We start from the raw sequence: 27,145 nt of genomic DNA, 5'->3' as shown, positions 1-27,145 counted from the left end.
AATTGCAGAAGCCAGAGAAATGGCTGCATTAACCTAAAGACGAAAACAGACAGTTTTGCGTTGCAAAGGCTTGAAGGAAGGCAGGACCCATAACAATAGAGACCAAATATAGGCTAATTTATTGCCATTCACTTTTTCTCAGCTCCACCCTGCTCTGGGCATCATCAGAGGCCATCTTGGCTGAAGGGGAGAGGTGCCTAATTTGCCTTGCTTTGCAGAGGCTCCTTTACCCGTTTATTATATGTATTTATATCCACCTTCCTTCCAAGGAGCTCAAGGTGCCATAGTCTGTGTGGGTGCAACACTGCTCCCCAGGAGGCTATTGTCCTAGTCCAAACACTCAGGCCCCATTTCCCCCTTTGCGGAAGAATCAGCCTACATTATGCAGTCGTGGCTCCCTGACTTGGTTGCTCCAGCCATCCTGGGCGGCTCCCAACATATATAAAAACATAATAAAGCATCAAACATTTAAAAAAAACCTTCCCTCTCCAGGGCCGCCTTCAGATGTGTTCTAGATGTTGCCGAGTTACTTATCTCCCTGGCTCGGGGGTGGCGTAACTTCCCCGGATTCTTTGGGGGAAGAAACGGGCTTTAAACCCGTTGGACAGCCCGACTCCCACTTAGCCGAGAGTCAGGAATGGTGACAGGGGGCGCCGAGAGTGGGCGCATTTGGCATGAAAAATGCTGCCAGCCAGTTACGGGTAGGGGGAGATGGATTTGCAAAGTAGGAATGAAAGCACCGAAGAAGAGCACAGGCGCGTTTCCTTAAAACGGTGGAAACGTTTTAAACGGAGCCGCCCGCAGGTCACACAGCAATGCAAGGGAGAAACGCGACAGCGGGCGCTTCGCCCTTGCGCAGGCAGGGGACATTCCCCAAAGGCGCAGGCCGCCGCCGCTTCCGCCAGCTGACTGGCCGGGGGGGGGGGAAAGGGCGGCCTTCCCAGCCGAGCGGGCGCCGCCTCGCCGCCTCTTCCGCGCCGCTGCTCGCTCCCTCGCTCGCGGACGGAGCAGGAGCGCCGGCAGCTGCGGAAATCCACAGCCGGCGCCCGAGAAGCGGAACCCCGACGCCCCCCCCCCCCCCGGGCAAGAGAAGCTGCCGGGGGGGCTGGTGCCTCGCTCGGTGAGTGGGCCGGAGGGGGGGGGGCCTGGCTGGCCGCCAAGAGGGCGGGGCCCCGGGGGTCCCAGGAGGCGCTGAGAAGGGGCAGAGGAGCGCCGGAGCCCCTCGGTCGCGGGGAAAAGGCGCAGCGAGCGACCTCCCGAGGGGCAGCAGAGGCCGCCGAGCCCAGGGCGGGTCCTTCGTCCTTGCGGGAGGCGGGGGGGGGCGCCCGTCCTGCGTCCCGCGCGAGCGCCGCCTGCCCTGGGGGGCTCGAGGGACCCCCGCTCCCTGCGCGGAAGGGGCAGGAGGGGAGCGGGCCGAGGGAGACGCGCGCAGGGGGGGGGGGCGGCAAAGGCGCAGCCCCGCCCCCTTCTGCCATGACGCGGCCTCGGGCGGGGGGAGCAGGGCAGACCCGTCGCGGGCCCATCCGGGAGAGCGCTGATCCTCACCTTCACTGCCTTGCGGGAGAACTTCAGGAGGAACAAATTCAGAGTGGAGGAGTCCTTAAGACAGTTGGATGGCGCCTGCAGCCCAGCTGGTGCCAAACGTCTTGCTCTGCTTTCCTTGGACCACATCAGTGAGGCTGAGAGGGGGGTCTTGTCAGGACCTCCAGGCACACTGCCCAGGCTGGCGCCCCAGTGAGATCACTTTGGTGCTGCTATCAGTGGTTAGACTTCACCCCCAGAGGCACACTCCATTGTTGGCTGTGCCTCTCCAGTGGTTGTGTGTACAACGTTAATGAGAAATCTTCTATGCGGTTACAAAGCCTGCGCCAATCAGGGCTCCCAATTGCAGTAAAAAAAACAACACCCAGTATATGCAGCCCTTTCTCATTAACACCCAATACCTGCATTGGTGGGGCATGGGCAGTCGGTGTGATCCTGCTCTCCTCCCCTCCCCTTGGTACACCTGTCCAGAAACTTCTGAACATCGTTCTGACCAATGTCTACGGAAGTGCTGAAGAGAACTATGTGTACTAATTAGTAAAATGTTTTCATTCATCAAAATTTCTTAGTCCAGATAACTCCTCCTTGTGTATATAAACCACAGCCCATTGGAAGGTGTATTATTATAATTATCTATTTTTTCTTTCTTTGCAAAGTAAGTGTAGCAATGTCCAAGAAGCCATTAAATTGTCTTGCTGATAATGGGCAGTGTAGCAAGACTGAGGTGGAAAATGGGCACCCAAGTGTGTCGCCTCCCCCACTTGGCACATCCACGGTTGAGGAGATGGTCCAGCAGATGAAAGAGCTCATTACTGAGAACAATGAGCTTAAAGGTAAACTATTTACATTGCATGCACTTCCACATGGCTTCACAGAGATGGCCTTGAAGTAAACTTGCTGTGGCCTTGAATGCTCGGCTTACTTGAGCCAATTGACCTCTGACTGAGTACTGAGTGCTCAGCTTGGGGCATGAGGCACGTGAGGCAGCTGCTTTGGTGAAGCTAAGCAGATCTGGGTCTGGTCAGTGGAGACTGCCTGCTTCTATGGTGGCATAATTGGAGAGATGCATGATGTGAATGTTAATATATGTGGGGCTTAAGGTGGCCTGAACAATGTGCTTCCTTCCCACATCACAAACAGCCCATCTTTATAAATGACTTGGATGACGGTCTTGAGGGGGTGCTCATCAAATTTGCAGATGACACCAAACTGGGAGGGGTAGCCAGTGCTGCAGAAGACAGAATCGGGGTTGGAGAACTGGGCCAAAACTAACAATATGTATTTCAGTAGGGTCAGATGTAAGCTTCTACACTTAGGCAGGAAGATGGGGACACTTGACTTGCTAGTAGTACATGTGAAAAGGATCTAGGGAGTCTTAGCTTATGAGTCTGTGTTCCCTTAGTTCTTGATGCTTAGACCGTCAACTGTAGTTACTCACTAGCAAAGCACTGTGTGAGCGCTCAGAGGCACTCTCTTTTCCAATTCCAGTTGTCCTCCCCACCTGCTGAGTTCTACAAAGGCATCACTGAAACTCGAGTTAGGAGCTGACAGGCAGTGCCACCCCCTGGATAGGTTGTAAGTAAGAAAGCAGGCCAATGGGGGCTGGTGAAAGGTAGACTGAGGTTGGCAGAGCAGTGCCCCTTTCGCCCTAGTGGGCCAGGCAGCACTGCAAAAAGTACAGTTCCATCCATGAAACTTTCCAGGGCCAGCCCACCCATGAGGCAAGGTGAGGCAACCGCCTCAGGTGGCAGGATTCACAGGGGCAGCAGATCCCGATGTAGAGCTTTACTCCCCACTTGTTCCTGATGTAGATCTTCACTCTCTCCTCCTTCCCTGGTGGTGACAGGGGTGAGCCCGTTTGTGTTTTGCCTCAGGTGCCAAAATGTCTTGGGCAAGCCCTGCCCTCTTCGATGTATTTTGCCTATATCCAAGTTCAGGTTTGGGGAGGGAGAGTAGCTGGAGTAGATTTTAATGTATTTTAATATTTGTTGGAAGCCGCCCAGAGTGGCTGGGGAGACCCGGCCAGATGGGCGGGGCCACAAATAATAAATTATAATAATATTATTGTTATTATTATTGATACTTGCTGATGCAGTATTTTGGCGTGTCCCAACAGAAGCCATGAGGCAGCGTAATCAAGCTATGAAGGATCGCTTTGAGGAGCTTTCTACATGGAGAGAGAAGCTGAAAGAAGAGCGGGAGTTCTATGAAACTAAATTCAAGGAAGCCAGGCAGTGCTTGGCAACCAAATGTGTAGAGAATGAAGCCCTGAAGAAGCAACTCCAGGCCCTAGAAGAGAGAGAGGAAGGGTCCACAAAGGTAAATGAAACTAGGAGCGTGTGTGCATGCATGCATGGGGCACATCTATAAAAACTGACACAGCTAGAGAAACTTTTTTTATTGCCGGAAAAACAACAACAGAGATACTGTGAATAGCTAACTGTCCAAGGCCGCAGCCGTAAGTCCAGTTCATATTCTTTATTACATTGATTTGTCACTAACTACATAAAATGCTTCGAAATGACGTGCAGTTTTGTGTACACACACACATACACACATACATATATATAGTCATACCTTGGTTCTCGAACGTAATCAGTTCTGGAAGTCTGCTTGACTTCCGAAATGTTCAAAAGCCAAGGTGCAGCTTCCAATTGGCTGCAGGAGCTTCCTGCACTCAACTGGAAGCCACTGCTTCTGAAAAACAGTCATAAACTGGAACACTTACTTCTTTCTGGGTTTTCGGTGTTTGGGAGCCAAGGCATTTGAGAACCAAGGTACAACTGTATATGCCAAAGGTTTAAAACAGATCAAAGGAATAAAACAATAAGATTTACAATCTGCAATATTATAAAAAGGGAAGATAAACACATAGGCACTAGATGGCTGGAATAGGGATTTTAATACAAATAAATAAGGCGGCAGGAGCAGAGAGCTTGGGCTTATATGAACTCAATGTCCTGTTGTTGTTGTTTATTACATTTATATGCTGCCCTATACCCGGTGGTCTCAGGGCAGTTCACAGAACAAAATCGAAATATAAAACCACAATATATATAATCAAAATAACAACAACAACCCCCCCCAAAAAAAGAACCACATTTTAAAAGGGCATAGTTAATATGTGGCACGTCCTTCACACTCTCCTCCTGTGTCTCCTGGCTTCTCTAACCCTCTCCGTCTAAACTGCTTCCCCCTAGGGATGCACGGTTTCCAAAAAGGAGCTGGCCCAGGAGCTAGAGCAGCTGAGGGCGCAAGTGGTGAAGCTGCAGGCTGAGAAGGCCGATCTGGTTGCCATCATTTCAGAGCTGCAGCTTAAACTCAACGTCGGAACTGACGACTCGTTTGTGGAGATCAGGGTGCACGTAAGCAAGAGCTGTCCCTTCCGCAGAGAAGAAAAGACATGGGAGGGGCTGTCAGTTGGTCTTTCTCATGATGAGGTGGGCCTGGGGCCAAGTGTGCAGTTGGGCAATCTCTGGGCTTCTTCACAGTCTTACGGTGTGCCCCCCTCCCACTTTAGATGCTAATGTTCATTATTCACGTATTTCAAAATGTGGGAAGTCAGCCCACTGGTGTTGGAGGGGGGAGAATCCCGCTCATCCAGCTGAGCTTTTGATCACCACTGTCTAGAAATCTCAGCACTCTGGCTTAACTGAGTTGTAGATTGGGCTTCGTTGGTTCATATTAGTATTATTGACCTAGTGTCTTCCGTGTGTATTTTCTTGGATGATGTTAGAGGGAGATTAATGCCATGCATTGCATCACATAACTGCAACATGTCAGATTCAGAGTTGTCATGTTCTCCCCTTCCAATTTTCTACAGGAAGGAGAATTAAACGGAGGTGTGAAAGAAATTCAAGACCTCCATGGCAAAACAACGAGGGATGCAGCTACCTATGTGTAAGTAGAATTCCTGGGCTGCTCCTAATGGTAGGTTTTGATTTCTGCTGCTCTTCCTAGTCTTCTGTTGGAGAAAGGGATTTAACACAAGAAGAGTCCGGTGCAACACTCCAGCCACTGCACTGCTCTCTTCTATTTTGTCAAAACAGGAGCAGATCTCTGGATGAAGCAAAAAAAAAGTTGGAAACCGAAGAGTTGACTGTCAGCCAGCTTCTTCATTCCCTCAGGAGCGAGATCCAGAAGAGAGAAGTCTTGGAAAAGGAGCTCCAGGAGCAGAAGGAAAGGTGGCACCCATCTATAGCTTATAGTTATTGGGTTGAATCCAACATTAGTCATACTCAGAGGAGACCTATTGAGGTTAATGGACCTCAGGTGGTCATGTCCATTCATTTCAATGGGTCTGCTCTAAGCACTGCTAATGTTGAATACAATCCATTTTGCAGTGTTTTGATGTATAGACATGATCTCAAACAACGCTGTTAAGTCCTGAATTTACAATCGTATTTCTGAGTGTTTCTCCTAAGCATTTCACACACGTTCTTCCTGTCATCTGTTCAGCTACACTGTAAGGCAATTAATGCTGATTTTGTAAGCCCCTAATAACCTAAGTTGCATCTAAAGTGTTAGGGATTTTAATATTTATATTTATGGCATTTATATCCTGCCTTTTTCTCCAAGGAGCTCAAATTGTGGTGTGCATCGATCTCCCTCTCCTCATTTAATTGCCATTGTTCCTAGTCCAACACTCTAACTATTATACTACCTAAAAAGGCAAGGTAAAGGTAAAGGACCCCTGACAGTTAAGTCCAGTCGCAGACGACTCTGGGGTTGTGGCACTCATCTCACTTTACAGGCCGAGGGAGCCGGCATTTGTCCACAGACAGTTTTTCCGGGTCATGTGGCCAGCATGACTGAGTTGTTTCTGGCAAAACAAGGGCAGCGCACGGAAATGCCGTTTGCCTTCCTGCCAGAGCGGTACCTATTTATCTACTTGCACTTTTTGGCATACTTTTGAACTGCTAGGTTGGCAGGAGCTGGGACCAAACAACGGGAGCTCACCCCGTCACGGGGATTCGAACTGCTGACCTTCTGATCAGCAAGCCCAAGAGGCTCAGTGGTTTAGAACACAGCGCCACCCACGTCCCCCATTATACTACTTACAATCTTTTTTTAAAAAAAACTTTTAAATGCTTTAGTAGCATGACAAAACAATTATTGCTCTTAGTTCACTGGCAACTGTTTGTTCTACTCTGCAAGAGAGAATGCCCTGTAGCTGGAGAGGTTTTGACCTGTGCTACTTGCACATTCCCCCAAATGCAGCAATCTTGAATTCTTGTGTTGACAGTGAACAGATTCTACAATGAATCCCACTTGCTTTGGGAGTGGAGAAGGGCTTCTGGAAAATACCATTGACTGTCACATGTTCTCATCCCTTTCCCATCAAATCTATAGCAATATGACTAACGTACTAATATGTTTAAATTGGGATTGGATTCTTGTGTTTCACAGACTTCTGTTAGAAAATAAAACTGCAGAGAAAGGCACTCAGGTGGAACATGAGGAAGAGGAAGTAAAAGAGAGAGCAGAAAGCGTAAGTGTTGTGGCTGATTTATTAATGCACCATGCCAGACATGCTTGTTGGTAGCTTTTGGGTAGAATTGTCCTTCCTACAGATGGGTTCTAGAATGCTCAGAGTGAACTTTCTAAAGCATAGCTGTCAACTTTCCCTTTTTTTGCGGGAAATTCCCTTATTCCAGCGCCGTTTCCCATTGCAAAAAAAGGGGAAGTTGACAGCTATGGCCATTTCCCAAAGCAAAAAAAAAAAAAAAGGAAGGTTGGCAGCTCTGCTCTAAAGTTTCTCATGCCTTCATTTACACACAACTGCCCACTAATGCAGATGCTGATCTGGACCATTGTGTCTCAGAATATCTCACACATTCTGGGTGATGCTGTAAACTTTTCGCTGGGAAACTTGACAGGCAGAGTTCCACGGCCTCATTGAACTGGAGATGACACCACCTATACAGTGGTACCTTGGGTTACAGACTCTGCTAACCCAGAAATAGTACCTCAGGTTAAGAACTTTGCTTCAGGATGAGAACAGAAATCGTGCGGTGGCAGCGCAGCGGCAGCAGGAGGCCCCGTTAGCTAAAGTGGTACCTCAGGTTAAGAACAGTTTCAGGTGAAGAATGGACCTCCAGAATGAATTAAGTTCTTAACCCGAGGTACCACTGTACCGTATTTTTCGCTCCATAAGATGCACCTCTTTCCTCTTAAAAGATAAGGGGAAATACCTGTGCGTCTTATGGAACGAATGGTGGTCCCTGGAACTGAATTGCCCAGGGGTCAAAAGCAGATTGTGCTTTTTATTTCACAAAGAAAAAAGGGGGTTTGAAAGGACCCCGCTCAGCAGCTGATCAGCAAGAGATCGGGAGAGAGATAAGAGTCCCGGCTCCCTTTCAGCCCCGCCCTCCTTTGTTGAATGTGCTGCAGAGGGAGGTTGTTTGTTTCCCCAGGACATGTGACTGGCTGATTAGATTATCTCTCTGGAAACAGTAGAAAGGGCTCCCTTTCCTTAAGATTTTTCAGAAATGTGAGTTGAACCCCATAAAAATGGGGCTTTTCCTCTTTGCTTTTCCCCCTTTGCAAAAGGAGCTTTGCTTTTCCCCCTTTGCAAAAAAAAAGCTGCAAAACTTTTAGCTGATCCTCAAAAAACCAGGGCTTTTAGAGGAGGAAAACCAGAAAAAAATTTTTTTCTTGTTTCCTCCTCTAAAAATGAGGTGTGCCCTGTGGTCCGGTGCGTCCTATGGAGCGGAAAAATACAGTATTTCACCAATGGTTTGGCCTTACCCATGTAGATACCAAATGAGGGAGGTCAGGGGAGTCTGCGTGGATCCCTTGCAGCTCAGGTTCTGTGTGGCCTCCTCAAAGAGATTCATCTGCAGACAATAGGCTCTTTTTTAAGCGTATGTTCAGACTATTTAAACTCAAATCTGCTACTAGTGACATGCTTTTCTGACTAGTTATGCAAAAAACTAGAAGCATAATAGCAGGGCTGTATTGTTAATTCAGTCTGGAGTAAGTCTATGGACTTGACCTGTGTTTTTAAGTGGTTTTGCCTGTTTCTTGCAGGTGGGTGATGAAGTAGAGACTCTAAACCTGCAAGTGTCTGCCCTGTTCAAAGAACTTCAGGAGACGCATGCTAAATTAAAAGATGCTGAGATAATCCAGAAGAAGCTGCAAGAAAAGTAAGAGTGCTGTTAAATTACATATCAGAACAGGCATTTGTATTTTCTTGAGGCAGAGCATCCCTCAAGGGGTGCAACCGGTTTCCGGTGGAGCATTTCTCTCCCTCCATTCACTCCTTGGTGAAGTTCCCCATAATCTCCTTCACAGGTGCCAGGCTCTTGAGAGACAGCAACAGGGTGAAAGCGCTGGAGACTTGGATGAGAAGCAGCAGCTGCTATACACCATTAAGAAGCTGGAGCTTCAAGTGGAGAGCATGCAGTCGGAAATCAAGCTGGAGGAAGCCAGAGCAAACGAAGAGCAGTGAGTATGGGCTTAGGAGCGGGTGGTGAGAAAGTGATACTCAAAATGTGGCTGTGATGCACGCCTTCTATTTCCGCCTCCATGTTGATCACTACTGATCAGCTAAACTGAGCTTGCAAAGAAGAATCTGACAAAAAAATCCTACTCTTTAGGGAAAGCTGTGGTGCAGATTAGGTTTCCAGCTGAAATTGCCCTACTGTGGTTATTCATTGTGTGAAGAAAAGTTATAGGGCCTCTTCGTGCATTGCATTTTACAAGTATACATTCAGTTTCTCCCCTCTCCCCCAATATATGTAGAGAAAATGTGAATATGATAAAATGATACACTTATCAGAGGATTTGCTATAGATCCCTGTTCTGGTGTGCGTTCTGTTTGTTGAAGTGCAATATGTGAAACGGTCCTAAGGCTGGCACACAGTCTATATGTATTTTGTTGTTGAAATTAGTACACCAAGAAATTATCTCTGTTTTATTGAGGAACTGTGAAATCATTGAAGGACACAAGTGAACAAAGCAGAAAGTCACCAAATAAGCAATTTTAGGAATAAAGGCTTATTTTCATATCTGTCTTACTTGTCTTCCAACAGACAGAAATTTAACACATTGCAGGATGCTTATAGCAAGCTTTTACCTGAACTGACCAAAGCAAAGCAGACAGTTGAAGAACTAAAAGACAAAGAGGTAAGCCTCGCTATGTAAGGAAGTGGAATGAATAGCATCCCCCCCCCCTTTGTGAAAGTTTATTCGGGGTTCAATAGATTCAGAACACGCAGGAGGTGCCCACATCTCCCAGTTGCTCTGCATGGTTCCAGCTGTGTTGCACAAGCTGCTTTTTTCCATTTGCATTTTTAATAATAAAATGCAACAGCAAAAATGACTAAAAATGGCAACATTAGACAGTACTGAGGTTTCGCCCAGCTTTAATAAAGACTTCCCTGATTAAGCAGTGTAGAAGAGAAAAAAGAAAGAAGACTAAAGAGGAAATGCAATTGATCAGGGGCGTAGCCAGGGGGGGCGGGGGGGCCCCAGCAGCACCCTGCTGAGGGTGACACTTTGGGTGGTGGCCCCGCCCCCTGGGCTTAAAAAAAATTAAAAGCTATTTTCGGCTCTGCCGGGGTAGAGCCGCAGGGATGGCCAGCCAGGAGGGGTGTCACCCCCCCTCGCTGGGCGCCCCTGCGGCTCCACCCCGGCAGAGCCGAAAATAGTCCCCCCCTTCCAGCGGCGGAGCTTGGCATGGAGGCAAGGGGCGGGCCAGCGATAAGGGGTGCCACCCCCTCCTCGCTGGCCCGCCCCTTCCCTCTATGCCGAGCTCCGCCGCTGGCTGGCTTGCGGAGCCTGGGCTCCCTTTGCGGAGCACAAGGGGCAGGGAGAGACCCCTCTCCTTGCCCCAACTTGCGCACCCCAAAGGGAGCCCGGGCACGCAGCCCGCAGATTCCCGAATCCGCCGCCCAGCACCCCTTTGTGCGGCGGCTGCTTGCGCAGGCACGAGCAGCCGCGGCACAAAGGGGTGCCCCCGCCGGGTGCTGGCTTTGGGAGTCATGACGCACCCCCCGCGATGCCCCGCCCCCAGGGGTGCCTCTTGGCTGCCCGCCCCCGGCAGCCAAGGGGCTAGAAACGTCCCTGCAATTGATAAAAGATAATTGTGGGAGAGGTAGGTCATGGCATGTGCATTTATGCTTTAGAGCATTTATTGGTATGGGAGCAGAAAGTTGGGAGGGGTGACTGCACTTAGGATGATGGCATCCTAAGCAGAGATCGTGGTCTCCTTCACCTGCAACAGTAGTGCAGCCATACTTTTCCATTCTTTAGTACACTGTTTTCCAGACAGGGGAAGTAGAACTGGATGCAGAGCCCCACATAACCAAACTGTGACCATAGTGTTTCCCCCCTCGTGTTTTTTGCACTGGGAGCAGCTGCTTGCACTGCGATGCAGCTCATTCACGGGTTTAGACTGCCAGGCCACCAGAAGCCATAAGATGTTTCTGATTGCACTTTGTTCCCCCTGCTGCAGACTGAAAGGGTCAATAAGGCTACAGCCGAGGAACTCATTCACAGACTGGATATGGCAGAGCAAGCCCTAGCTGCCAAACAGTTCCAGCTAGATGAAATGAAGCAGACCGTTGCCAGGCAGGAGGAAGAACTGGAAACCGTGGCTATCCTCCGAACTCAGGTATGGTAAGGACACCTGTCATGTGGTGGCTGGGTGAAATCCTGCTCCACTCTTAAGCAGAGAGAATGAAATCAATTGACTTAAAATACTTGAGCCCATTGATTTGAATGGGTCTGCTCTTAAGTATTACTAACATTGAAGATAATCCATTTATTTTGTAAGCTGCCCAGAGTGGCTGGGGAAACCTAGCCAGATGGTTACTGTTATTATTATTATTTCCCTTTAAAAGGTTTTATTTATTATCACAGGCATACTAGAATTGATCTTAGAAACTTTAGATACATAGATAAGCTTAAATAAAAAAATGCTAATATAAACTCATATGCATGTGTGTATGTGTGCCACTAAATGAAATAATTCAGTACATAAGGATGGACACCCTTGGCGTATATCACTTTGTAAATTAAATTGGAAGGAGAGTGAACCATTTAAATAGACTGTTGTTTGAGGGTTTGTAGTACATTGAAGTAATCCAGTTTTTAAAACTGTGATCCTATATTATACTTATCAAGGCAACGATTCAAGAGTATTATATAAGAAATAGCATTTTACATGGTCCAAAGCTTTTTACAAATTGGGGAAAATAACTGCTTATTGTTCTTGGTTTGACTGTAATATTTTTATGCAATTAATTATGCATTTGATGTCGATTGCAATTTTCTGCTTTTTAATAAATCCAACTGATTAGTGCTAAGATTATTCAGTCTTTCTGCTAGGATTGTAATTCAAATTCTGAAGTCTTGATTGTGTAAAGAAATGAGTTGTTATTGTTGTTAATTTTCATTTCTATACTGCTTTATTTTTTAAGGAAAAAATCTCAAACCAGTTTACAACCTACATTAAAGGATCAAATAAAACAATCCAGAATAAAACAATACTGAAGACAGACAAGTTTACATTCACAGCTACATAATTAACAAGAAAGTAAAATATTATCTTAAAAGATTTCAAGAGAAAACATTACTCGAGGAAGTCGAATATAAAATGCACACTTAAAACAGCACAACTTGCAAGAGGATAAAATATTATCATAAGCATAGAACCTACCTGCACCTTTTGCTGCCAATGGTGGTTCATGGCAGGTGGTGGCTGAGGAAGCTTGGTGAGGCAGGATCCTTTGCTAGTACAGCCACCATTGATTTGGACCAGGATTAGGGCAGCATATTAACTCAGACTGACTCATTTATCTGTTTTTAAAGCATGTTGTGATCTTTATTCCTGTGTGTTCCCTGATTAGATGGAGCTCTATTGTTCTGACTTCCACGCTGAACGAGCAGCACGGGAGAAGATCCACGAGGAAAAGGAGCAATTAGCTGCCCAGCTGGCATACTTGCTGACAGAGAAGCAAGACCATGAAGATCTTGGGAGGTAAGAAATTGATCAGAGGAAATGTTTAGACGCTGAAACCTTTTCAATATTTTGTGAGAGGAGAGAACAGTGTGACTATGTTTAAAAATTAAGTTTATTGGGCTGCATCTTTTCTCTCCATTTTCAGTTCTTCACTGCCATGCTGATTTGAAAAGAAAGAAAAAGCCATAGAAAATGAGGGTATGGCATTAGCAATCTTTTTCTCTCTCTCCAGGAATATGCTGGCAGAAATGCAAACTCGGCACAGACTCCCATCAGATCAAGGCCAGTCTCACTTTTCTCAAGGAGGTAAAATTAAAAGGGCAAACTGAGAAACTTGCCACGCCACAGCTCTTTGTTCACACAACAAACTCAGGGTGGCATCCAACTAACTTTTACTCCAAGTAGTAGACCCAGTGAAATAGAGGACTGTGACTCAGTTAGGTTCATTAACTTCAGTGGATCAACTCTGAGTAAAACTTAATTGAATGCCACCCTCAGATTTTTGCCATAGAACTTACTTTTTGCAAACCTACGTATTCCAGCAGCTGTGGATAGACTGTAATTGCTCGTTGACTATGCCTCCTTGCAGGAGGTCAGAGGACTACCATGTGGATTATTAGACATATCCAAAAAATAGTTCCTCATGTAACATAACTGTTGAAATTTCCAAAAGTCCAGTTCTCACACAACAGTTTAAGACAGGCTTCCTCAAACTCGACCCTCCAGATGTTTTTGGCCTACAACTCCCATGATCCCTAGCTAGCAGGACCAGTGGTCAGGGATGATGGGAACTGTAGTCTCAAAACATCTGGAGGGCCAAAGTTTGAGGAAGCCTGGGTTAAGAGATAAATCTACTCCTGGGCTGTGTGGCTTCAGAATACATATGGGAGATCATTTCTATATGCAAGGACTTTTGCATGGTACAGCATTCGGGTCCCATCTGCACTATTGCATTTAAAGTAGCATCATACAACTACCGGTAAGCAGTTACGGGCTCCCCCAAAGGATCCTGGGAACTGTAGTTTGTTAAGGGTGCTGCAGTTGTTAGATGGCCCATATTTTCTCTTGCGAACTGTCTCCAGAATTCCATGGGCATAGGGATTGGCTTTGAAATCCACCTGAGAACCCACTTGGGCCGCTTATTTATCTACAAATGTCTTCTGCAATTTGTTCGTTGCTTTATTGTCATTCGGGGTGGGGGGGAATCATGAGGACTCATGCCATAGGTCACTGTTATTGTGGTGTTTTTTGGGGGGAGGATATGATGTAAAATCATGCAAGTTCAAGAGGATCCATTTCAATTCTTCGTCTTGCGGAAATTTCGTCTTGCAAGGCACCTTTCCCCATAGGAACGCATTAAAATTTAATTAATGCGTTCCTATGGGGGAAAAGTCCAGGGGCCCCTCCCGACCGGCACCGGAGCCACAGCGCGCCGCGTTTTAAGACTGCAGTGAGCGAACAGCTGCGCTGCTGTTCGCTCGCTGCAGTCTTAAAACGCGGCACCGGGAGGGAGGGAGGGAGTCCAGACATGCGCAGTCGATCCAAAATGGCGAACGCGGACAACCCCCCTCCCGACCGGAGCGAAAAGGTAAGCCTTTACAGCACAAACGCGGCGCCGGGGAGCTTCGTTGCCGGTCGGGAGGGGGCCGTGGGATCGTGCCCGATGGCAGGCACGATCCCACGGCCCCCTCCCGACCGGCACCGGAGCCGCGCGGCGACGCGCGGCTCCGGTGCCGGCTTACATTGGTACCTCGCCAGGCGAATTCGTCTTGCGAAAAACAGGCATAGACGAATTCGTCTCGCGAGTCAACTAAATACTCGCAAAACCCTTTCGTTTTGCGAGTTTTTCGTTGTGCGAGGCATTCGTCTTGCGGGGTACCACTGTACTTTTCAACAAGAGGACCTGACCATCTTGATGTTAGTTAATATTATATCTCTTCCTTTCATTCTCAAAAATGAAATTTGTCTTTGCAGGAACAGAAGATCGGGTTTGGCAGCAGCAACAAAGGAGTGTCCCAATACATTCTTGTCCGAAGTGTGGAATGATTCTTCCTGATATGGACACACTTCAGATTCATGTCATGGACTGTATCATCTAAGCACTGGCCTCAAAAATTCTCAAAGATGAGAAATGCACTTTTAAAACAGAATATGTCAATTCACACTCCTTAGCAAAGAGCCTGATTTTTGAAATTTAATAGTCTTTTTCTATTTATTTCAACAGGAATTTTTAGTTCCAGAGGAGGGCAACCAAAATGGTCAAAGGCCTGGAAACGATGCCTTATGAGGAACGGCTTAGGGAGCTGGGTATGTTTAGCCTGGAGAAGAGAAGGTTAAGGGGTGATATGATAGCCATGTTCAAATATATCAAAGGATGTCATATAGAGGAGGGAGAAAGGTTGTTTTCTGCTGCTCCAGAGAAGCGGACACGGAGCAATGGATTCAAACTACAAGAAAGAAGATTCCACCTAAACATTAGGAAGAACTTCCTGATAGTAAGAGCTGTGCTTATATGTATATACATACAGAATGTGAATGAAAGTGATGGGTTTTTCTTCTCACAGGCGGGAAGAAAGATGGGTCTAGAGAAATTGGTTCTTAAGTTCTTGGTGAAGAACTTGGTTCTTGAGTTCAACAGCTATGAAGGTCCCATTTATAAAACACATGCTTGCTACATGCTCAAATGTGGCTGTTCTTGGTCTGGACCATTGGCAGCACATGCCCATCCCTTTTCAAGAGGATAAAGGCTATTGCCTGTGTAGCTTTGGAATGGAATTGAGAACTATGTTAGTAAATATCAAGGAGGCAAAAGTGCATCTGACTTCATTTGCTGTTTCACTTAATTCTATTCAGGGAAACTAAATTGTTGGTTTAATAATACAGTATATTTTAGTAATTGAATACTTGAAGAGGAAATCCTGTTGTCCCTCCAAAGGCACCTTAATGATGCAAAGTTTTCAGGTGCTTGTTGATCTTGCTCTTTTAAACTATAGACTAATATTAATTGTTCCTAAAAACATTATCATGTTGATATGTTGTTAAACCTGGTTTAATATAAAAATAAATGTTTTTAAAAATTCACCTAACCTTGAAAAAGAGGCAATTTTATGCTTGAAGAAGAGATAATCAATTAGTTCTCATAATTAACAGCAATCCAACAAAAATAAAATTACGTTGCAAAAACTGGTTTGTATGGGGGGTTTTTTCCATTACATTTGCCAGCAGGAACATTTATGCAAGAGACTCTGAAGAGTCAGAGCAGGTTTCTCAAAGCAAGTTGTTACAGCGAGTGCCATCTGGGGAAAAAGAGATGCTGCTATTGTGTACCCTTGAGCAGTGTTTTTCAACCACTGTTCCGCGGCACATTAGTGTGCCGTGAGATGTTGCCTGGTGTGCCGTGGGAAAAAGTGAAAAATTTCTTTTATATATAGTCAATATAGGCACGGAGTTAATTTTTTTAACATTTTCTAATGGTGGTGTGCCTCGTTATTTTTTTCATGAAACAAGTGTGCCTTCGCCCAAAAAAGGTTGAAAAACACTGCCCTTGAGTAGCGCTAGAAAAAAAAGCACTGCCTGTAACTAGAAATACAAAATGGACTAGTTTGCAGAGCTGTCCTAACAGTGTTTCCAGCGCAGGGCCAGCCCTTCTCCCTTGCAGTATGTGAGACACGCTCTGTAAAAATCCTGGAGAACATTGTTTTCTGTGGGCACTTACGCCATGGGGAGTATTTTTTTTTTTTTTTTGGGAAAACCATTACTATTCTTTTAAAACGCTCCCTAAGGAGCCAGGAAGGTTTCTCTCTAGAAACCTGAAGAGCGACTCTTCTTATTTCGCCCCCTTCATAGCTCTAGGATTCCGTGACCCACGCAGCGGACGAGGAAGCCTCCTTTCTTGGGCATGCGCGTTAACGAGAGAGCTCGGAAGAGAGAGGGCGGGGCCGCAGGTTTTAGTTTTCCGGGTCGGACCACGTGGGTTCGGGGCGGAGCGTCGGGCGGGCCGTCGAGTTGGAATTCTGGCGGGAGCGCGGCGAAGAGGGAGGCGAAGAAGAGCGGCGCCGGAGGAAGGAGGTGAGGCAGGGTAGGAGCCCCGGAGGGAAAAGGTGAGGCGGCCCCCAAGGGCCACGCGCAGAAAGGCGAAAGGCGCCCGAGAGCCGGAAAAGAGGCGCCCGTGGGCGGCCCGGGCGAGAGAGCGAAGGCGCCTGGCCCGCCTCCCCGAGGATCTCGCGTGTCTCTTCTTGGCGGGCGAGGGAATCTCATTCAAAAACCAAAGCGGCTCACAAACACCAAATAACCACAAGGCAAAGCAGCATCGCAAATCCACAAAGGGTCAGGTGTGATTCTTTCCTGCCGTTGCGAGAAATAAAAGCGAGGCCCCAGTGGCATCTGGATCTATCGGGTCGGTAGCAGTAATGCTTTTTGCCGTTGAGCAGCGTTCTTTCTGGATCCAGAGGTTGGGTGACCTGCCGCCCCTAGGGTTTAGTTGAAACCACTGCACCACGGGGTTGGGCTAGATGACCCTGGGGGGGGTCCCTTCCGGCTCTAGGATTCTGTGATCAGCTGGACTATTCAAGGCAAGAGAAAGATCACTGTCAAAGCAGCCAACCAGATGCCTGTTATGGGAAACCTAGGAGCAGGATCAGAGCACAAGAGCATCTCTCCCCTCCTGAGGTTTCCAGTAACTGGAATTAAGAAGCATTGCTGCCTCCAGCTGTGGAGTCAGAGTACTTACTCATACTTTCTGTGAATAAGTAATACTAGGGATTGGACTGTTGGGGTGTATTCTACTGAAAAGGGTTGTTATCTTGGTCCATGCAAGGCCGATGAGAGCCCTAGCATTTATTGATTATACACCTCTCGTCTGCTTCTCCACTCAGGTCTTAGTTCTACATGGCTTCTCTGCGGCTTTGAATGTTAGTGATACATTAACCTTCTGCTAGCCTTTTAAATTTATGGCACTCCACAGAAATTAGCTTCATTTATTAGGCATTACATGTTTATATTGTTGTTCTTTTGTGTCTCTAGGGTACATGAATTCTTCAGTTAAGTCTCTGCTGGAAAAAATATGGATGGTGAGTTTTGAATTTGTCTAATCTTCTAAAGCCATTCAGTTTGTTGTCACTGCTCCATATGCAACCAGCCAGGAAGAGAAGGTTGTTGCCAGTTGATTTGGAGGCAGTCCCATTCTGTTCTTTTCAGCCAGACAAATGGCAGCGCTGTGGCATGTGGAGGGATGCTTGAAGAACTTGAACTTTGTGAATTCCTGTGCAGAATTATTTGATGTGCTCTGCTGCTGAACTGCATCCCTTTTTCTTTTCGGAACATCATTTCTGAGCTGGCTTGAATACTGGAACTAAATTAAGCACTGTCTGTTTTCTAATCGGGGCTCTCATTAGATGCACACTTGCATTGTATTGGGGCTGGGGGTTGTGTGTCATCTGAGCCCTGGTAAGTTGGTCCTTTTTATTTTCTTCCAGGTGATGATAACTTGGACCTGCTAGCCTCCCTGTTAGAGGAGAATGAGGCAGGCGTGGGGCTGGAGTGTGAGGAGAATGGTGTTAATGTGGCTGCAGATGGAGAACCAGATTATTATAATGAGCTGTTTGATGCAGAAGATGATGAATCCTATACCGAGGAAGTGGAAGCTGATGAGGGAGAGTCCAGTAGCTGCAAAGAAAATCTGTCTGAGTTGTTTGGAGATGTGGGTGACCTGTCGGAGGAAGAGGAGGAGAAAACTGTGCAGGAAACGTCTCATTCTCTAGCTGAAAAGGAGAAGACCAATCAACATCTGCAAGGTAAAAATCATTCTTTCATTTTGGATGTTTTAAAGTTGCTCAGCTTGCAAACCTGAGGCTTTTGTCTTAACCATACCTATTAATGCAAAAGATTTTTCAACGCACAATCTAATCTAGCCGAATCCTCCCTCACCACTGGCTTTTTCCTTGGATTTGGAAAGTGGATTCTTAGGTTTGTGCCGATTTCAGTGCTTAGGTTCATATGGATTTTTAACTGACCAAATTGTGGCTATGGAAGAAATAATGGATTTTACAGGACTCCACAAGCGTGGCGCAGTGGGATCTGTTCAGAGCTGCCCTAGAGATGATACGCTTGGATCATGTGAAGTACCTCTGTGCTGTGCTCTAGGCTCCTTTGTTCTCGGAAGATTTCCTTCTGTGCCTTCAAGCTGAAGGTTTCGATTTGAAAGCAAGTGGGAGGATAGGGAAATACTCAAGGGCCTCTAGACTCAAACACCCCTGTGTTCTCTCATGGCACAGATTAGGAAGGATAGAACTAGGGACAGTGTAGAGGTTGTAGTGACACTTGTTAAGCCAGGCATGTCCAAAGTCCATTTCGGGGGCCCAATCCCTCCCCTGTGGCAGTTTATTTCCTGGGGTAAAATCCCCAAAAAAGCTCAACAACTACAATCCTAAAAAAGTCAACAACTTTGGCTGCCCTCACGGCCCTTCACTTCATCAAATCTGGCCCTCTTAGAAAAAAATTTGGACATCACTGTGTTAAGCATTTCACATTATTCAAGGCGGCAGAAATGATGGTTTGGGATCAGAGAGAAATCCAGTATGGTGCGGTGTTAAATGGAGCCAACTGTATCACAGGTGATCACCTATCAAAGCCTGGCTCTTGGGGAGTGAGAGCTGGGCAATTTACAGGGAACACGGAGAAAATTCCACTTTTGTTTATGCACTTTACTTTTCACCTAAGTTATTTTTATTGATGAAAAATGACTGTTTAATTAACCATGAATTTAAATAGGATATACTTTTTAAATGTCCTTTTATTCTTTTCATCTTAGATGAACTGAGGAAATTGCAGGAACAGATGAAGACACTCCAGGAGCAACTGCAAAAGACAGCAATAGGGCAGCCTGCTAACATGGCCCCTAGCAAGAAAAGTTCTGGTAACTGGATTATTTGTCTTATGTAGCTGTTCATCATCTAAACTCAAGCTTATTGCTAGGTTATTGTGGTAATCCTTAGTAGTATCAAAGGATTCTATTTGATTGTGTGGATTTTTATAAAAACCAGCCTGATTACCCATGAACTTGAAGGTTGGTGCATTGATGGTCCAAAAAATCCCGACTGAAAAATATGGAAACATATGCTTCTCGTCCCTCAAAATGAAGGACGTACCATCTCCATTTTTGTACGCCAGCAAATCTTGCATGCTAATCCCTCCATAGGTACTGCTGCTTTGGCTGCATAAGGAGTAGAACTGAGTTTGCTATTAATATACAGGATGTTTTATTTAAGAGGCTTGTTTCTTCTCTGTTGCTCTAGCTCAGATGCCTGGGCAACATAAAGCTGTGTCTTAACTCAACCATGAGGACCATGAGGTCTTTCAGATGTTGCTGGACACCAGCTACCATCATCCCTGACCATTGACCATGCTGGCTGGGAGTGGAGTGATGGAAGCTGGAGTCCCAAAAACTGCTGGAAGGTCACCGGCTGCCCACCCCTGACCCTAACTTGAGTTTGCACACTCTGTTTCACCATCTGGGTCAGTTCATAATTTATTATCAAGGAAGCCATTAGGGCTGCAGTCTTTAAAATGCACTTAACTAGGGAGTAACCCCATTACATATTGTAAATATGTGCAAGAGTGCAATGTAAGTCTTTTAAATATTCTTTCATTTCTTAACCAGGTACGTCTCCTGCTGCCCCCTTAAAGCAAAGAAAGCTTCATGAGTCACCTTGTTTCTCAGCCCAGCTCAGCTGTCCTGCATTGACCCCAAACACAGGCCAGGGCCAGAAGCTGAAACCTTTGCTGTCAGGTATAGTAGTCAATATTTGTTCTCAGTCACGTCAGTTGGTGCACGATGTTTTGAATTTCATTTTCACAAAAATGATAATTATTACTTTGCTTGTTTTCAAAAATTAATGTTGCTGAATATTTTTGATGCTGCCAATGTAGATACTTTGTCAAAAGAATTGATCTTATGTATTGTCTTGGCAGCATGACTAGTAATTGCAACTCAGTGGAAAACAACCCCGAATCTTACACTGGGTGCTTAGTACCACTTACTCTGGAATAGAGCTATAATGAAGAAGGTCACACATAATCCCAGATCACCCCTAAAGAAAATGGGCTTACTACCTTGTGAATTCTGCAGCAAGAATGTACCAGGCAGGCTGGATATAATTCTGCCTGCAGAGTTTGAAATGTGTTGAGCATGGGAAGCCTGTACATGTGTGAATTACAGGCATGTGTGCTGAAGAGGGACTGATGCTGAGGGAGATGGTGTTTACACCGGAGAGCCCTGCTGGATCAGACCTAAGGCCCAACTAGTCCAGCATCCAGTTCTCACCAACCGGGTACTTATGGGAAATTGCACAGAGGAGATGAGCACAGCAGCCCTCCCTTCTTGGGCTTCCCAGCAACTGGTACTCAGAGGTTCCTGGTAGCACACAGCCACCAGGACTTACTGTGTCAGCCACTGCTTCTAGCTCAAAACGGCTAGCTTTTGGCAGCGGGACGGGAAGGTAAAAACATATTATTGCAAAATTAGTTTTTGCCAAATATTCTTTTTCTGAAAAAAGTTCAACTGTGCCTTTCACAAGGTGTGACTGTTTCTTTTTCCCCCTGTTCCTCTTACAGAGAATAAAAGACATGCTGCAAAACCAGCTTCAGGTTTGTCGCCTCAGCCTCTGAAGACCATGACTGGGAACACACCTGATTTGGGCACCAGTCAGAGATCGCAAGGGCCAAAGAATGCCGGTGTGAATAGTCAAGAAGTCTCCTTTGAAACCTTCTCTGGACTGAGGCTAAGGTCAACAAGCTTATGGGGGAAATGTTGAGTTTGTTCCTTGAGTATAGCTTGTGACCTAAAACTGCTAATATTAATTTTTTTAAAAAATCTGCACCACGAATTTATGGATTTTTATTTCTGCATGAAAGCTGCAAATTAAGTGCATCATTTCTTTTGAATATTTTTTTTAAAAACATACTTTATTGAATTCAAACTTAAACAGGATTACATAATAGCAACAGCAAATGAAACTTGTTCCCATCGTCCCTTTTACATCTTTTTATCATGGCAAAGGACTGTTTAGAGCACAGATTTCAGCAATTGAAAAGCTTAGATGTTAGTTTCTGAGACTGAATTGTCTTCATGCATATATTTTTTTTAGTCTTAATAGGTAGAAACATGTCTTTGTGTCTTTTTTTAAAAAAAAATGAAAGTGGAGATGCTCAGGAAGCTGATTTTTGCATCCCATACCCAATTCTGAGCTCTGTGTATTTTTTTTTCCAAATAATATTTATTGTATTTTCCAAAAACAACAACCAATACAAACTTAACAAAAAAAAACAAAAGACAAAATACAAAACAATAAAGAAAAACATCCAAAAATAACACCAAAAAATACTTCATCATACTAAAAAACTCCATTTTCTTATCATCTTTTACAGACTTCCTCCTGTTTCCCCTTATTTACGTCCCTTAAGAATATTTCACGTAACTTCCGAATTTAACCATTATCACATGTTTTATGAATACTATTCAATCTTAAAATTAAAACATTTTAAATCTAAAACCATTTATATCTAAAACCATTACCAAATCTATTTCTGTATCTATAATCTCCTAAAATTTCCATTATTTACTTCAAATTGTACATATGACAGCCTATCCTTCTTCTAAAAACAAAAATTTTAAATATTACAATACTTTTTTTAATACAATTTAAATTTTCCCCATTCTTTCTCCACCGCGTCGTCTCTCAGATTACGGATTCTCCCAGTCATTTCCGCAGGTTCCATATACTCCAGCATCTTCATCTGCCATTGTTCAATAGTAGGTAACTCTTCCAATTTCCAGTTCTTTGCTATTAAAACTCTTGCTGCTGTTGTGGCATACCAAACTAAATTTCTATCACATTTCGGAATGTCCTTACCTAAAATGCCTAACAAAAAGGCTTCAGGTTTTTTCTTAAAAGTATGTCGAGAATTTTTTTCAATTCATTATAAACCTTTTCCCAAAAGTCCTTCACCTTAGGGCACGTCCACCACATATGAAAAAAAAGTTCCTTCAGATTGCTTACATCTCCAACACTTATTACTTAAACCATGATGCATTTTTGCCAGTTTAACAGGGGTCAAATACCACCTGTAAATCATCTTCATAAAGTTCTCCCTTAGTAAGCTGCATGCTGTGAATTTAATATTTTGATTCCACAGTCTCTCCCAATCCTCCATCATAATGTTGTGCCCCAAGTCTTTTGCCCACTCAATCATTGCCGATTTCACTAACTCATCTTGTGTGTGCCACCCCAGTAACAAATTATACATTCTGGAAAGATTTTTACTTTTCGGTTCTAATAATTCTGTCTCCAACTTGGATTTTTCTATCTGAAAACCAACTTTCCTATCTTCTTTAAATGTTTCATTAATCTGATGATATTGTAGCCAGTTTGTAACTTGATCTTTCAGTTCTTCGTAAGTTTTTAACTTAAAACTCTGTCCTTCTTGTGTTAAAATGTCTTTATATTTCGGCCATAGTCGATCCAAGTTTGTACTTTTATGTGCCTTGGCTTCCAAAGGTGATAACCATCTGGGTGTTTTGCTTTCTATAAAAACCTTATATTTCATCCAAATTTTAAACAGAGAATTTCTAATTATATGTTTCTTAAACCCACTGTGTACTTTACATTTATCATACCATAAATAAGCATGCCAACCAAAAACATTGTTGTGTCCTTCTAAATCTAATACATCAGCATTATCTAACAGAAACCAATCTTTCAACCAGCAGAAAGCTGCTGCCTCATAATAGGTTCTTAAATCTGGCAGGGAGAATCCCCCTCTATTTTTTGCATCTATTAAAATCTTATATTTAATCCTGGGCTTCTTTCCCTGCCAGATAAATTTCGTTAAATCTTTCTGCCATCTTTTAAAACAGTCCATCTTATCAATAATTGGCAACGACTGAAACAAGAATAACATTTTTGGCAAAACATTCATTTTTATCACAGAAATTCTACCTAATAATGACAATTTCAATCTAGTCCACATTTCTAAATCTCTCTTTATCTCATTCCATACTTTCTCATAGTTGTCTCTATATAGGTTTAAATTATTTGCAGTCATGTTAACACCCAAATATTTTACTTTCTTCACAAAGCTAAGCCCTGTTTGTCTTTCCAATCTTGTGCTCTCCTCTTTACTCATATTTTTGATTAGAACTTTAGTTTTAGTCTTATTTAACTTGAAACCTGCGACCTGCCCGAAATGTTGAATTGTTTCCAGTGCACATACTGCACTGTTTTCTGGATCCTGTAGGGTTAAAACCAAGTCGTCCGCAAACGCTCTCACTTTGTATTCTCTTTCTCCCACTCTTATTCCTTTAATGTCCTCATTTTGCCTAATCATATTTAGTAGGACTTCCAGGACCGAAATGAAAAGTAATGGGGATAGAGGGCACCCTTGTCTTGTTCCCTTCTCAATTCTTATTTCCTCTGAAACCACATTGTTAACAATAATTTTTGCTTTCTGTTCTTGATATATTGCATTTATTCCGTTCATAAAATTACCTCCCATCTCCATCTTGTAGAAATTTTGTTTCATAAAGTTCCAAGAAATATTATCAAAGGCCTTCTCCACATCAACAAACATTAAAATTGCTCTTGTATTACTTCTCTTTTCTAATCTTTCCAGCACATCCACTATATTCCTTATATTTCCATTCAGGTGCCTTTCCGGCAAAAAACCTGCTTGATCATTGTGAATGTACTCCTTCAACACGCCCTTCAGTCTCTTGGCCAAAATATTTGCAAATATTTTGTAATCCACATTCAATAATGAGATTGGTCGGTAATTCTTGACTTGTGTTTTTTCTGTATCCGGTTTCGGTATCAGAGTAATCAAGACTCTGGTGCCCTCTTCCCCTGTAGTATTTCGTTACATACATACATCATTTGTTGAATCATCCAGTCTTTTAAGACTTTGTAGTACCGGTATTTCGCTGTTAAGCCGTCCGGTCCTGGAGCCTTATCCAATTGCATAGCTTTAATTGCTTCTTCTATATCTTGCTTTGTAATAGGGAGATTGAGCATAGTTTTTTTCTCCTCTGGTATCTTACGCATTCCATTTTTCTCCAAAAACTGTTGGATCAAATCACTGTCCTGTTTTTCTCTCTTATATAATTGCTTATAGAATTTCTGAAAGCATTTCCTAATATCCTTAGGATCTTCAATACTTTTTCCCTCATCCATTAGATTTGTAATGTTATTCTGTTTCTGACGCTTCTTCAATTGCCAAGCCAATAACTTCCCACACTTATTTGCCGATTCAAAGGTTCTCTGTCTCAGCCATTTAATTTTCCACTCTATTTCTTGATTTATCAAATTTGAAAACTGTACTTGTAACACTTTGATTTCTTTTTGTATCTGTTGATCTTTTGGTTTGCATCTCAATTTCTCCTCTTTTTCCTTAATCTTTTCTAAACATTTTTCTTCTCATTTTGCTCTTTCCTTCTAATTGCATTTTGCTGGATCAGAAAACCTCTCATTACCGCTTTGCTTGCGTCCCAAATCACCCTCTTTTCCAAATTCGTTTTCAAATTAATTTCAAAATAGTCTTTTAGGGTTCTTTGGGCCTTTTCAATAATTTTTTCATTTCTTAGAAGCAAATCATTCATCTTCCATCTGAATGAACCTTGCAAAGTCAATTTTAATTCCAGTTGAACTGAGTTGTGATCCGAACATGTTTTTGGGTCTATCTGTACCTTAGTGATTCTTGGTGCCAAGTCTTTTGTAATCCAAATATAATTGAGCCTGCTCCAAGCTAACACCGCCTCTGAAAAGAAAGTTGCCTCCCTTTCCAGAGGATTGCGCAGTCTCCATGTGTCAATTAAATCCAGATTGTCCGTCATCTCAAAGAAGGATTTTGGTAATCTTCCTTTGTTAGAAAACTTAGTTCTTTGTGACCTATCCATCAGTGTGGAGACCACACCATTCAAATCTCCCATACAGATAATTTTGTAGTCCAAATAGTCCAATAATATGTTGTGGATTCTTTTGTAAAATTCCACTTTGGCATCATTTGGTGCGTAGATTCCCAGAATTAAAAAATTTTCTCCTTGCACATTCATTTCTATTGCCACATATCTTCCTTCATTATCCTTAAAAAGTAGCTTTGGATTGTACTTTTCCTTTGCATATATCACCACTCCTCTTTTTAACTGTCTGATGAAATAAAATCTTGTCCTAATTTTTTATTCTGTAGCACTCTTCTGTGTGTTCTCGTTACATGAGTCTCTTGTAAACAAATTACATCCAGATTCTGTTTGTTCAATATATGGTTTACCCGGTTCCTCTTGGCCTTTGAGTTAAGGCCTCTTATGTTCCACGTCAAAAATCTTAACGCCATTTTTACTCTTTGTCGGGTATCGGTGCTGCTGCTCCTAATGAATCGACGTCGTCGTCGTCCTGTTCCGGCCTAGCTGGTAGTCTTGAAGATGGTATTCCCAACCTTCCCAGAAGCTTCTCTTGTTGTTTTCCTTCATCAAAGTCCTCTGAATGTTTATCCAGGAACTTTTGCTTCTCCTCAACCGATCTTATTCTTACCTTCCGCTCTTTATACTTGAAAGAGAGACCTTGTGGAAACTCCCACCGGAAAAAGATTCCTTTCTTCTTTAAAACTGTAGTCACGTCAATATATTTCTTCCTAAGATCGAGGAGGTATTGAGGAATGTCTTTAAACAATATGATCTTCTGGTTACCAATCTCCAAGTTTCTTGCGTAGTGAAGTTCCAATATTTTATCTCTGTCTTCTCTGGTCCGAAATTCAATCATACAATCATTAACTGTTTTCCTTTTCTTACTTTTGCCTCCAAATTTGAATGCTCTCACCACTATTTTGTTCAACTCCTCCTCCTGTAAATCCCAAAATTCTGCCAACTTCTCAATCAAAAATGTTTTACGGTCTTCTTTTTCCAGTTCTGGTAGCGCTCTGATTCTCAAGTTGGTCTGTCTCTCTCTCAATTCTACCATTGCCAACTGAATCAGTAGATCCTCCTGCTGTTGGTCCACCACCCTCAGTCTGACGTTTTCAATAGCATTCATTTGTGTTTGCACTTCTGTAAGTTGTTCCTTATTTTGCTTTATTTCTGCCTTCATCAAACCCTCCTCCTTGCCCAATCTATCAAGCGTCTCTGTATTCTGGCGCACCTCCTGAGTATTTTGCTTCAGTTGTTCTGAAATAGAGTTCTGACCTGCTTGCAAGACGGCCAACTGTGCTAAAATTTGCTCCTCAAATGTTTTCATAGAGCCTTTTCTTTGATCTCTCCTCTTCACAGTTTGTGCTGGTGTAGTTTTATCATCATCCATTCTCAAGGTCACCCAGCTGCAGATGTACTTCTGGGCTCTGGGAATTCCAAAAGTCACTTTAAACTGTCCAGAGTGCTATTTATTTATGGCCACTAGAGGGACCTTCTCCACTCAGTCTGTAATTCCAGTAGCTAACCACAAAAGAGTACTGTTTCACTTTCAGGCAAAGTCAAAACAGTAACCAAAAGTTTTTGTACAAATCCAAACTGTTTCAAAGTGGCTTTCTGCTCCTTCTGACCCTTCAAAGTCTTCCCAGGGTTTCCACAGGTTTCAAAGTAGCAGTAAATTCAAGTCG

At 44.0% G+C, this 27,145-nt stretch overlaps 2 protein-coding genes across 2 annotated transcripts in view; both read left to right on the top strand.

Annotated features, from left to right (window-relative positions):
* The first annotated feature begins 2,152 nt into the window (after positions 1-2,152).
* On the top strand, positions 2,153-14,757 carry OPTN (optineurin). The gene is made up of 13 exons (XM_033162587.1): positions 2,153-2,375; positions 3,659-3,861; positions 4,743-4,907; positions 5,366-5,442; positions 5,592-5,726; positions 6,952-7,033; positions 8,575-8,690; positions 8,839-8,991; positions 9,579-9,672; positions 11,003-11,161; positions 12,399-12,529; positions 12,744-12,817; positions 14,486-14,757. Exons 1-13 carry the CDS (start codon positions 2,210-2,212, stop codon positions 14,608-14,610), a joined length of 1,680 nt encoding a protein of 559 aa, XP_033018478.1. The 5' UTR covers positions 2,153-2,209; the 3' UTR covers positions 14,611-14,757.
* A 2,757-nt stretch (positions 14,758-17,514) lies between these two features.
* The window catches only part of MCM10 (minichromosome maintenance 10 replication initiation factor), a 37,739-nt gene continuing 28,108 nt past the window's right edge, over positions 17,515-27,145 (top strand). Inside the window, exons 1-5 of the mRNA XM_033162139.1 lie at positions 17,515-17,580; positions 17,986-18,303; positions 19,320-19,424; positions 20,169-20,297; positions 21,122-21,293. Of these exons, the coding sequence (XP_033018030.1) occupies positions 17,574-17,580; positions 17,986-18,303; positions 19,320-19,424; positions 20,169-20,297; positions 21,122-21,293 (731 nt within the window). The 5' untranslated portion in view covers positions 17,515-17,573. The remainder of the gene's footprint in view (positions 17,581-17,985; positions 18,304-19,319; positions 19,425-20,168; positions 20,298-21,121; positions 21,294-27,145) is intronic.

Source organism: Lacerta agilis, chromosome 10 (genome assembly GCF_009819535.1).
Source record: "Lacerta agilis isolate rLacAgi1 chromosome 10, rLacAgi1.pri, whole genome shotgun sequence".
In the NCBI taxonomy this organism is placed as follows: Eukaryota; Metazoa; Chordata; class Lepidosauria; order Squamata; family Lacertidae; genus Lacerta; species Lacerta agilis.
This window is presented reverse-complemented; position numbering and strand designations above follow the sequence as displayed.

Bases quoted from the DNA above. Each gene is read 5' to 3' on its own strand.
- OPTN (XM_033162587.1), top strand. From the start codon at position 2,210: ATGTCCAAGAAGCCATTAAATTGTCTTGCTGATAATGGGCAGTGTAGC. The intron at 3,862-4,742 runs GTAAATGAAACT...GCTTCCCCCTAG, and splicing joins GAGAGGAAGGGTCCACAAAG to GGATGCACGGTTTCCAAAAA. The intron at 9,673-11,002 runs GTAAGCCTCGCT...CCCCTGCTGCAG, and splicing joins AAGAACTAAAAGACAAAGAG to ACTGAAAGGGTCAATAAGGC.